At 43.3% G+C, this 12,557-nt stretch overlaps 1 protein-coding gene across 1 annotated transcript in view; it reads right to left on the bottom strand.

Annotated features, from left to right (window-relative positions):
* Positions 1-1,132: 1,132 nt before the first annotated feature.
* LOC133138703 (pleckstrin homology domain-containing family G member 4B-like) overlaps positions 1,133-12,557 on the bottom strand; it is a 45,471-nt gene continuing 34,046 nt past the window's right edge. The window contains exons 16-26 of the mRNA XM_061257668.1: positions 11,965-12,183; positions 11,162-11,411; positions 10,708-10,797; positions 9,896-10,123; positions 9,019-9,189; positions 8,599-8,776; positions 8,325-8,441; positions 7,295-7,543; positions 5,745-5,950; positions 5,284-5,346; positions 1,133-4,875 (exon numbers count right to left, since the gene is read on the bottom strand). Of these exons, the coding sequence (XP_061113652.1) occupies positions 5,305-5,346; positions 5,745-5,950; positions 7,295-7,543; positions 8,325-8,441; positions 8,599-8,776; positions 9,019-9,189; positions 9,896-10,123; positions 10,708-10,797; positions 11,162-11,411; positions 11,965-12,183 (1,750 nt within the window). The 3' untranslated portion in view covers positions 1,133-4,875; positions 5,284-5,304. The remainder of the gene's footprint in view (positions 4,876-5,283; positions 5,347-5,744; positions 5,951-7,294; positions 7,544-8,324; positions 8,442-8,598; positions 8,777-9,018; positions 9,190-9,895; positions 10,124-10,707; positions 10,798-11,161; positions 11,412-11,964; positions 12,184-12,557) is intronic.

Below are 12,557 nucleotides of genomic sequence, written 5' to 3'. Positions count from 1 at the left end.
TTTACATTTTAGTCATTTGGCAGATGCTTTTAATCCAAAGCGACTTACAAGTGCATAGGTTCTACCATAAGTCAGAGCATCACATCCAGAAACTAGCAAAATACACAGGAAATGCTGTTCTAAACATAGTTGTCATCAGAAGTGCATTTTTTTTTCTTTCTTTTTTTTTTGGGGGGGTTAGACAAGGATAGGGATATCAGAAAGGAGATGCAGGGGAAATCAGGAGGGAGGACTAAAGTAGAGTTTGAAAAGGTGGGTTTTGAGTCTGCGTCGAAATAGGGGGAGGGATTCTGCTCCCACTTAATTTTTTATTTTTAATGATTGACATTTTTTTCTTTATTTAAAAAGTTGCACAATATATCAGAACGGCATTTTCCAGCTTAAAAAAGTATTTTTTCTTTAAATAATTTAATAATGCAATAAAAATTATGCATGGTGCCGAGAGTGTTATCAGCTGACTTTACAATATATTTTTATTTCTTATATTCATTTTTTGCATTTAATTATGTAGGAATAATATAAAATAATAGCAATAGTTTTGAGTTGAGTGATAACGGGTGTAATTTTAGTAAAAACTACATGCATCAAATTACAATGCAGCAATGCTGGAAGTATTCAGATCTTTTTACAATCTCCGCACAGCAGCAGAAACAGCTCTGCAGGAGAATGTGGTTCTTGTTTTCACCCACTCTCCCTTCTTGTATTTTGATACCTATTTGTGGTGATTATTTCTGTCAGGTTGTAAGTTTATGACCATACTACTGGTGCCAGCTCTGGGGAATGCAATCACACTTTTCGCCCAATGATATCTTGTGAAAGATCATTGGGGAGCTTTGCGGCCTTGAAACAAAAAAAGTACTTCCCCATCATCCGTCGCTTATTTTTGTGTTGCATTGTCCGGCCAGAAAGTGTCAGGCCTGAAGCTGTTTAATCAAACTCAGATCTGCCCAAGATGATACATTCACATATCTGATACGGCTATCCAGTCAGTTTGGCCACAACCTTGTGTAAAAGTTAAGTGTTTAGGTTGCCGTCTTCAAACCCTTGCATTGCTCACATTTAGTTAACCTGACATTTGATAAATTGTGTTTCATGATAATAACCAATCAAAAAAAGAGAACAAGAGAAAACATTAATGGTCTGAGGAAGAAAAGCACCCTTTTTCAAAACAAGATAAAAAACAGATAAACAAGATAAAAACAGTGGCTTTTGAGTGGTACACTTTTCACAATAAGTCCTTCCATAGTGCTAACAAAGTCATAACATGAAACGTGTTGTGAAGCAAAGCACAGAACATTTTTTAACATATTCCACAAAAATACACATAAATGAAAACAAAATCAACTGCATACCCAAATCAGTGCATTCCAAAACAAATTCCATTTCATGATTTCACAGGCACATTAATTGTGATTGGATGATTTTCTCACGTTAAATTGTGATTGGATGACTTCCCTGTCTTTCGGGGCTAAGGCACAAGGCTTGAGACTAGAAGATCTTTCATCTTGAAGTCCCTTTGTTGGAGAATTTGCTGGTTGCGTATTGTGCACTAGCGCCCCCGCTGGTGGATGGGGGTACCTGCAGATTGGCCCAGTAAGCCACGTCTGGTGAGTCCTTTTCTCCGGCTTGCCAACTGCGGCATCACGAGAACCAGCAGGTCACGTCATACGCCTGAGATTTCTTCCCATTGGGGAGTTTTTTATCACCGATACGTGAGGGTTTTTCACCCGACTTGGAGGTTTTTACCTCACACGCTTGCTATTTGGGGGGTTCAGGCCTGGGGCTGGTTGCACCGACATTACGTCCGATGTAGAATGTGCCGGTTGCACCAGCGTTGCAAAGTCAAAAAGTAAAAAATACACCTGTAAGGGTGTACATCCTATGCCTACTACGAGGTAGGCATAAGTGAAGCTTTCAGACTATTCTCCTAGGTAACACTCTTCGCTAAATTTAAAACAACAGACACAACCTCTGAATATGGTGCGTCTCCTTTGCACAATCACCAAGCTTTCAGACATGAGAGAATGTGGTGGCGTGTGACGCACATGAGTCAGGCAAATAAAGCCTAGAAATTGTGACCAACCACCATGTTACTGGGCAATTCCAGCCTTATGGATGTGACATTTGGACACAAAATATCTCTTCTTACATGATAAAAAATTTAATGATAATAATGCATATTATCATAGCCCCCACTTGGCTGAAGGGAAGGGCCAAAAAAAAAATATATATATATATATACATATATTGTTAAGCCAGAAAATATTGTTAAGTCAGAAATACCTTTCGTTATGAACGTGACGCAAAAAGTCAGGTATATACACTTTCTATGCATTTTCTACAAATTTTTAAGTCTAATGCAGAAAATGTGATATCCATGTAATGTACGAAGCTTGGCTGAACATAAAAATAACAATTTTGAAAATATTTATGACTTTGTCTTGATTTTTATGAGGAGATACCAGTGGTATGGATATGACATGTCTGAAATGCACATTGTTTGACGATCTATTTCCCAATCAAATTATCATAACACATTTGTTGTCATCTGAAATGGTTCTGAATATCAGTTTGACATTGAGAAAACCATCTGAAATGTGGTTTTCAAGATGGCCTCCAAATAGTATACATTTCAATGGTAATTGATTTTTAATTCATTTTTAAACATTTTCCTGTTGTTAGTCTACATTTTATCAGATTTTAAAATGGTCACAATCGACTGCTTTGGACATAATACGTTTTATTGGGAAGTAAGTACGTTTATTTGTCCATGCTTAAGTTGACATTACTGTGGAATTGCCCTACTCCTTTAAAGTGACCCGGTAAATCCTCTCCGCAGGTATGATAACGTTAATGAGCTTATTGAATGATTTTGTTTCTGCTGGGCTGAGCAGTTAATTAACAGGTCAGTGATCGGGGAGTCCATCATAAAGCAGGAAAACCAAGCAGAAGTTCACTGAGTAAAATCTGGAATTGCGGTTTCAGTTCATCTCCCGCTTTCGGATAATTGGGTTATGGGTTTTATTCGGTGAACTTATCCAGCAAACTCCTTTAGCCCTGCTCTGTGATATAACGTTACCCTCGGAAAGTTGCACTGTCTTGGACATACTAACATTTTATACTATTTGCGCTTTTTAGAATACTTTAGGGGACACGATTAATGTGAACAAATTAAGCAGTAGAATTATTGAAGCCAAGCAACGCACACTGCTCAGTAACAGTCACACGACATAATGTATCAACTTGAACGTGCATTCTCAAGGCTGGACGTAGCTGAGCCTAGTCATATTTTTAGACGGTGCAACAGGTGAAAATATTGAACAAAACGCTGGACGTAGCTATGACCAACTTAACAGTTAAGACCAACTTTTTTACGCCCAGTTAGTGCAACCAGCCCCTGGTGTTCGCCCCTCTGCTACTCTGTAAAGTGTCTTTGAGGCAGTCTTATGTAAAAAGCATGAAACAAATGAAATTGAAATTTAAAGTCAGTTGAGCACGCATTATCTGCGCCTTCAGGAGAAAATGGAGAGGGTTGAGTTACGGGTCCAGGAAGAGGGTAAAGGGATTCACGGTAGTATAATCACTGTTATGGAATTCAATGTTGCCCACTGTCCAGAGCCGTCCCGCATCAGGCTTGTTCTGATGTCACAGTCATGTGACATGAACATTGTGATATAATATGACTGTACCAACATTATAACAATACTGAAAAAGTTATGCTTCTGCTTATTGATTTTCCATTCAGCATTGTGGTGGCCATAAGAAGCATCAGGCCTGCGGCACAATACAACTATAACATAACAATAATGTTTTTCAGAGAGAGAAATAAGGAAATGGGGAATTCCAGTAAATATTTTTGCAAAACAAGTGTGTAGAACCTACTGTACAGTACAGTCCAATCTGTATCTGAAAAGGATGTGAAATCTCAGATTCCAGCAATGCTGTCTGAGCAAAATGCTGTCTGAGCAAAAAATGGCACTCCTTCATACCCCACCATCCTCCCAAAAATATCAGTCCCTGGTCATACATGTAGAATGGTCAATCCTGTAAAACGGTGATACATGTAGAACAGTCATATGTGTAGAACAGTCAAACGTGTATTATGGTTATACGTGTAGACCGGTCATATGTGTATTATGGTTATACGTGTAGAACGGTCAAACGTGTATTATGGTTATACGTGTAGGATGGTCATATGTGTAGGATGGTCATACGTGTAGATATGTGTAGGATGGTCAAACGTGTAGAACGGTCATATGTGTAGGATGGTCATACGTGTAGAACGGTCATATGTGTAGGATGGTCAAACGTGTAGAACGGTCATATGTTTAGGATGGTCATACGTGTAGAACGGTCATATGTGTAGGATGGTCATATGTGTAGAACGGTCATATGTTCAGGATGGTCAAACGTGTAGAACGGTCATATGTTTAGGATGGTCAAACGTGTAGAACGGTCATATGTTTAGGATGGTCATACGTGTAGAACGGACATATGTTTAGGATGGTCATACGTGTAGAACGGTAATATGTGTAGGATGGTCATATGTGTAGAACGGTCATATGTTCAGGATGGTCAAACGTGTAGAACAGTCATATGTTTAGGATGGTCAAACGTGTAGAACGGTAATATGTTTAGGATGGTCAAACGTGTAGAACGGTCATATGTGTAGAACAAGCTTCACTCCCTTCCTGGCGAGGATGTCAGAATTCAGTGCTTGATTTTTATTGATGAATTAAATATTCCCTTTTTTGCAGTAGAGGTGTACTTTGCTGGGGTGGCAGGGATGTGTTGGGATTGGTTCCTTTTACTGGAGCTGTGTTTTCATTGGTCCAGGTCCAATGGGTAGGAACTGAGTGCAACTGTTCTTCCCACCTGTAGGCCAATGATAGTAAACATGATGATGTTATCTGAAATACTCTCAATGAACACTGGACACACACACTCATTTCGTTTAATAGTTTAATTTGTTGAATACTCAATTCTGATTCTGTCAATTACAGCATTCTACAGTCTCTTATTTATGAATAGCAGACTGCTGCTATAGACAATTTTCTAAACATTTTTAAATCAATAAAATCATTTTTAAATCAATAAAATCATTTTTAAATCAATATTTTATATATGCAGGTCCTGCATCAGCCTTACTCATGAATATTAGATGTGTTTTAAGTGTTTTGTTTGAAAATATGTGCAATAACCCCAGAGAAATTATTCTCTAAAGCGTAATTTATTGCTATCTAAAATTATCTGTTATCGATGAAGTAACTGATTTTAACTCACAGAGACCGTTTGAGCAGCAGGTTAGACCTCTGTGGATGTCCCACTGGTAGTCGCGGCTTGCACCTATGGGGTGGGGGAGGGGGGGGAGGTTTAAGGGCGGTGAGTTTAGTTTCTCAGTCTGTGCTCAATGAAAGAATGACTTGGACAGGGAATCATACTGCGATATGTACATAAATGTACATTACATTTCATTGGTGTCCTGCAAAGTAATTGCACACCCTAAAAAATTTAATTCCCAGCAACAGAAAAAAAAACCCCTCAGCATTAGGTTTAGTCATGAGGGGTTTGAATCAACTTCATTAGCAGTTGACTAATGACACTTTGAGAGTGTGGATAAGATGACAGCTGGATAAGAACTGCCAGTATGTGTTTAAAAAAGACAAATACATGTTCATCCAAGCTATTTTCATGACACTGATGAAACAGACACCTGTAGAATGCTTCTGACTGACATGCCCTACCTCTCCTGGGCTCTGGGGGGCGCTGTGGGTTTGCGGTTTGGGTGCGGGGCCAGGGGACGGGGCCTGGTGGGCGTGTCCAGTCTTGGGCCGCAGGGTAGAAGTGATGGAGGAGGTGTCATCTGCGTCTCCGCCAATCACAGACAGGCAGCTACGGTAGGAGCCGCTGAATCCGCCGACACTCTCCCCAGAAGACGCCGAGCCGTCCACTGCAAGGGACACAGCACGCTACACGTTACTCACTATATCACATTATATTATTATTAGTCATAAATAACTTTGATGTTGTAAGAATTGTAAAGTCTTGAAATAAAGTTCATTTGAGCTTCTGTTGCCTTCCTGTCAGCTTGAACCTGTCTGACCATTGAAACCACTTCCTTGGCACAAGGAAGGAACAATTGTGTCAGCTTTGCCAGTCTCGGCCCGTAACCCCCGTTCGTTTGCTGTTGTTGCAGTTTAAAGCGGGTTTTCTGTCCTTGTAAAACCTTTTGTTTCCTCTGAAAGAAATCTAGCGGCTTTGCTTGAAACTTCCCCACACACGACACATTGTGGTCTTGGGTCCTCCTCATGTCCGGTCCATAGACAAGGAATTCCAGGTCATAACTTATTTTATTCCTTTTTGTTTTATTTGTATTTTTGTAATTTTCTCCTGGTCTTTTTCCAGCACCACTCCTGACAACAAACTTGTCCATTTTCATGACTGCTGTATTGGCGCGCTTCACATGCGATGGGGTAGTGCTGTAATGCTAAACGCATGCATGACGGTAGATTAAAAATAATCGGTCAGAAAAGACAGATTTTACAAAAAAACAGGCATTTTGTTTCATTTTAAAAAAATGTAAAGAAATGCTTATATTAAAATGCTTATAAAAAATATATATTCAATTTATTTAAATTTTTTTATTTTTTTGGGCGACCCCACCATGACCCTTTAGCGACCCCAAGTCTGAGAACCGCTGCTCTAGATACTGTTGTGCATGAAAATCCTAGGAGGTCAACTGTTTATGAAATACCCAATACACCTCATCTGGCACCAGCAATCATTCCCAGGTCAAAGTCACTCATATCACATTTCTTCCCCATTCTGATGCTTGGTCTGAACAACAATTGAACCTCTTGATCATTTCTGCATGCTGTTATGCTTTGGGCTGCTGCCACATAAATGGCTGATTAGATATTTGTATTAACAAGCTGGTTAAAGGTGTACCTAATAAAGTGGTCTGACTATGTTTCTTAGGATAATGAAATATATACCACTTTCACTTATAGATGATATGAATATTAACTAATCAGTTAAACATATAGTGGCCTCAAAAAGTATTAAGACCCCTTCACTTTTTGCACATATATAAATGAGAGATTTGCTAAAAATTCTAAAAATATGTTTTCCCTTTGGGTTACTGAGTCTCAATTGATGGGCAAACATGGCAATATTATCAATTTAAAACAAAATTTACAACACAATAAAGTGTGCAAAAAGTGAAGGGGTCTGAATACTTTCTGAAGCCACTGTAATTGTTGTTATTATAAGCTGGTTTTGCAGAAGATCTCACAGAGATGGTGGTTTTTCTCGCTGTCCCGGTCCAGGTGGTCCTCCTCGGGTGACCCCGAGGAGGCCCCACCTCCCCCTGGGGGCTGGCTGCAGAGGAAGCCTATGGGTGAGAGGGACCCCCGTCCTGAGGAGGAAGATGATTGGCTGCCGGACGTTGACGAGCTGCTGCCTGAGCCAATGGAGTCTGGCCGAGGTATGGCGTGACCTACTGGTGGGGCGATGACATCAGAGGACACCGGTGCCTTGCATTCTGGGAAGAAGCAGACACCCAGGGTCTGTCCCAATACTCAAAAAAATGTATCCTCCTTTACTCCACTCATCACCTCCCCTCCAAATAAGCAATAGCTTAGGGTTCAAATGCTTTTTTACGCTTTACTGTCTGGTTTATTGGAACCCATGAAATACTTTGAAAGAGTGCAAACCCTGTCTTCTGGTCCTCATAGTTGGCTCATTACACAAGACGAGATCGAGTTCAGAAACATATTTCCCAAAGAATTACATATTTGACCCAGGTCTGATTGGGACACACTAACATTCCAGATCCTCTCTATGTGGAGTTTGCATGTTCTCCCTGTGTTTGTGTGGGTTTACTCCGGGTACTCCGGATTCCTCCCACACTCAAAGACATTACATTATTACATTATTGGCATTTGGTAGACGCTCTTATCCAGAGCGACGTACAGTTGATTAGACTAAGCAGGAGACAATCCTCCCCTGGAGCAATGCAGGGTTAAGGGCCTTGCTCAAGGGCCCAATAGCCCAATGGCTGTGCGGATCTTATAGCGGCTACACCGGGATTAGAACCACTGACCTTGCGTGTCCCAGTCATTTACCTTAACCACTATGCTACAGGCTGCCCGAAGACAACCATGCCAGGTTAGGTGTGCTCCTGCCATTGCCCTTGGCCAAAGCACTGGCATCAGAACTGGTGTTAGTCCCTGGACACTGCACTGTAACTACCCACAGCTCCTACATAACTAGGATGGCTCAAGTACAGAGGACAAATTAGTGTGAATCTTTTCTAATCTTACCTCTCCCAGTCAGGGCACAGGAGACGGCCCTGTCGCAGATCGCTGCCTCACTGGGCTGGATGTCCATGAAGGGTCTGCTGCCCAATCCCATGAACACCCTCTCCTGCCTGCGGATGTCTACACAACACAAACCCCATGAATACCATCACCTGCCTGCAGATCTCTGTACAACACAAACCCCATGAACACCCTCTCCTGCCTGTGGATCTCTGCTCTGGGCTGCACCCCTCACCTCTCCTGCCTGTGGATCTCTGCTCTAGGCTGGACTCCTCACCTCTGCTGCGCACTGCCTGGTCCCAGAGGATGCTCTCCAGATCCCGGGTCCAGGCGTCCTTCACCTCGGTCCGTTCCGCCTGCAGGATGTAGGTGTCCTGGGACTTCCTGCGGCGGAACCAGATCTCAAAGCTCCGCCCACTGTCTCCGGAACTGTGCGTCATCCCCACGTCAGACGTCTGCGCAGAACAAAAGCGAGTGAAGCTATCGCCTAAACACGCTGTCGCACACAGGGCACAGCGAGTGAAGCTATCGCATAAAACACTACTGCATGCGAACCACAGCAAGTGAAGCTATCGCATAAACATGCTATCTTACGCAGACCACAGTGAGTGAAGCTATCAGTCAGGTAGATTGTGTAGGTTCAGAAATGTGTCTACTTTACCAAACTATTAGACAGTGTTTTGGGGCAGGCGCGCACCTTGAACGACTGCTTGTAGATGTAAACATCGTTCCCCACTTCGGTCTTCTTGGTCTTGCTGAAGAGGATGAGGTCCTGGAAGAGGAAGACGTGGCGAAAGCACTTCTTCTTGCGAAAGGAAACCATGAACTCGTCCTGGCGAATCAGCTGGCCCTGTTCTTTCAGGTTCACCTGTCGGGAAGGGGTGCCGATAAAGTCACACACCCGCACAAATGTTTCAAACCTGCAATCCCTGACTTTGTGTGGCATCGCAGTGGAGTTAAGGTGTTTGATGTTATATAGATGTTATATGCTTTATATGCATACAAGCTTTATAAGCGTTTTACCTTTTCAACATACACTATTCACCTGCCACTCTCCACACAGTTGAATAAATATTAGGCAGAATTATTCACAGAAAACTCATATTACATTTGTCTTTGTCTTTCATAGTTTATGAAAGCCTATGGTTATAGACTGTGTGTTTAAATCTGCTGTTGTACCCCATGGTACGTAATGTGAACTACACAACTAATAATTCATGATCCTTAAGGAGCTAATATATTAAATAAGCTGTGTGAGTTGGCCTTATAATAAGGAGCTCTCCCATGTGCAAACGTTTTGAAAAAACATACAAGGAACACATGAAGTACACAGAACATATAAAATACATATATGTTATATTCAGTAACTGGCATATATCTGTATAATCAACATACATACAGTACAAGGCACTGCATAATCCCTTCTTTTTACATAATCATGTAAAAATAAGTAGGTTTTTATGTTTCATTTTGTAAAACATACTAACATAAATAACATACTGTTTGGTATTTACAGCAATGGAAACATGCTTAAAAGATAAAACAGATATAATAAACGGAGGTTCTGTTCGTACGTCGCAGCTGCGGATGTCGTCCATGGTGAGCAGGTCGTTGCCGTGGCGAAGCTGGAAGGTCACGGCCTGCAGGGCGGCCTGGAGCTCGGCTTTCTGGCGCCCCCTCTGGACGCCGCTGCACTGGCGCAGCAGGTCCTGCAGCAGCAGGCTGTACTTACTGATGCGCTGCACCGGCTTCAGCAGGTACGACCACAGGTCCATCCTGTCCGCCAGCGCCTGCTGCTTCTGCTGCCGGGGCAAAGGTCAGTGAGGAATAACCACATCAAACACAGAGCCCAGGTACTCTGCCTGAGCACAAAGGTTAAAGGTAAGTAAGTAAGTAAGTCATTAATTAATTAATTCATTATCCTAACCCGGTTATCCTAAACAGGGTCGTAGGGGGTGCAGAAAGAAAGAAAAAGTAAGTAAAAGTAAGTAAGTAAATTAATTTTATTTCTATAGCACCTTTCACAGACAGAGTCACAAAGTGCTTCACAGGATCAAAAAATACATAAAAGAGTTTTGAGCCTAGTGCGAAGGACAACTAGTAAGCCCTGATCAGAAGACCTCAGAGACCTGCTGACAACATATGGGTGGAGCAAATCGCAAAGGTAAGCAGGTGCCTGACCATGGAGGGCTCTATATGTGATCACAAGAACCTTGAACTGGATCCTGAAATTGACAGGTAGCCAGTGTAAGGAGACCAAGATAGGAGTGATATGACATGACCTCCTGGACCTGGTCAGCAGCCTGGCAGCAGCATTTTGGACCAGCTGTAGGCAGTCCAGAGAGGTCACAGAGGAACAATCATAGTAACCCAGGGCCTCTCTCACCTTAAAGAAGTCATTGCCATGGTGAAGCAGGAGGGAGTCGGACTGGGGCTTGTTCTTGCTGTAGAGGGCGTACAGGTTGAAGCTTTCTTTCTGATTGGGGGTGAGAAAATACACAGTGGCCTTAATGGGAACAGAAATGAGAGAGCACCCTGGTGTTCGATATACATAAAAAACTCTTTATATGAGGCGATATTACGATCCACAGCTCAAGGCATGGGAATGATGGACAGGAGGGGAGGGACATCACAGTTTGTCAAACAAGACTGGAACATCCAAATACAACAACTTGGTGAATAATTTTACTGTATCAGCATATCCAATGGGGACCATATGTATAAAGCAAAAGCCCTTTTCAGGGTGGTGTGAATGAGATTAGCTGATAGGAATGGAGGCAGTGATCATGACTGGAGCTAAGCAGGCAGCAGATGCAGAAGAGGTGCACTGTGGGACGTACGTGTGTGAGGAAGCAGCGGCCCACCCTGAGGGGCGTAGCCTGGCAGGCCTCCAGCTCGCGCAGGAAGGCGAGGCGGTGGAAGTCATAGAGCTGCTCCAGGTTGCCGAAGATGCGGCCCCGCTGGCCGCGCAGGGCCTGGGGCACGTCAGGCTGCTCCAGCAGGGGGTGGTAGTGTGCCATGACGTAGCCCAGGGAGCGCACGTACTCCCTCTCTGTCCCCAGCAGCTCCGCCATGATCCGCTGAAGCTTCCTGCAGGGCACAGCCGCGTTACCGCAGCGACCGCGAATGTGGGGACCGTCACTGCAGCGACCGCTACTGTGGGGACCGTTACCGCAGTGACCGCTATTGTAGGGACCCTCACTGCAATGACCATCACTGCAGTGACTGCTACCGCTGCAACCGTTACCGCAGTGACCGCTACTGTAGGGAACCGTCACTGCAGCGACCGCTACCATAGGGGCCATTACCGCAGCGAACGTTACAGCAGCAAATGTTACTGCACCGACCGCTCCCATAGGGACCATCACCGCAGCGACTGCTACTGTAGGGGCCGTCACCACAGCGACCGCTACCAGTAAAATCTCCATAAGAGTTGATTGCACAAGTGACACAAGTTTTTATATGTTGAATCTCAGCCATCAGTAGGCATTTTAGCAGAACACTGAAAGATTTATCCTGCCAGCATTCTGATGCCATTTTGTCAGCTGTTGGCTTTTTGACTTGAACCAGCTTGGAAACAAAACGAGATTCCATCAGAAAACAAAGACCTCTTTTCCACCAGCGTTTGGGTCACGCGACTTACGGATTGTTACCGCCCCCCTCTTCCTCTGCAACCAGGGACGCTGTCGCAGGGCACCCCTGGACACGGGGCCCCGCCCCCTCAGGGTCATCGCCGGGGACGACGCAGCCCAGGTCGTCGGAACAGAAGCTGCCGTGGCGGGAGATCTGGAAGCGCTGAGCGGAGGGTGGGGCCGGGGGCTCCGATCGCACAGAGACCACGCTCGAACCCTCGCTCCGGGACCTGGGGCGGCAGCACAGAGTCACCCTTACAGAGACCCAGAGAGCTGAGGGTTCAAATCCCAAACCCCATGTAACATAGTATACCTGAAGTATACTATATTATAGTGAGAATACTTGAAGTACAATTAAAGTACACTATATCTAGTATACTTACTGTACTGTTTGCTCCACTTGAGTTAGCTGAATTTATGTTAATATCGTTAATATCTTCCTATATATGGCTATAAAATGTGTAATGCAATCAACTGAAGAAACATAATGTATTTATATTGCTTCAGCCAAATATCCAACTGTATAATTTGCTCCGCTGAAAAATGTTGTTTAATAAAAAATTTTAAGTATATACATAGAAATAAAAATGTATTTAACTATTTG

This window comes from Conger conger, chromosome 10, assembly GCF_963514075.1.
Source record: "Conger conger chromosome 10, fConCon1.1, whole genome shotgun sequence".
NCBI lineage: Eukaryota > Metazoa > Chordata > Actinopteri > Anguilliformes > Congridae > Conger > Conger conger.
Note: the sequence above shows the minus strand (reverse complement) of the source record. Positions and strands in the feature narration are given on the sequence as shown.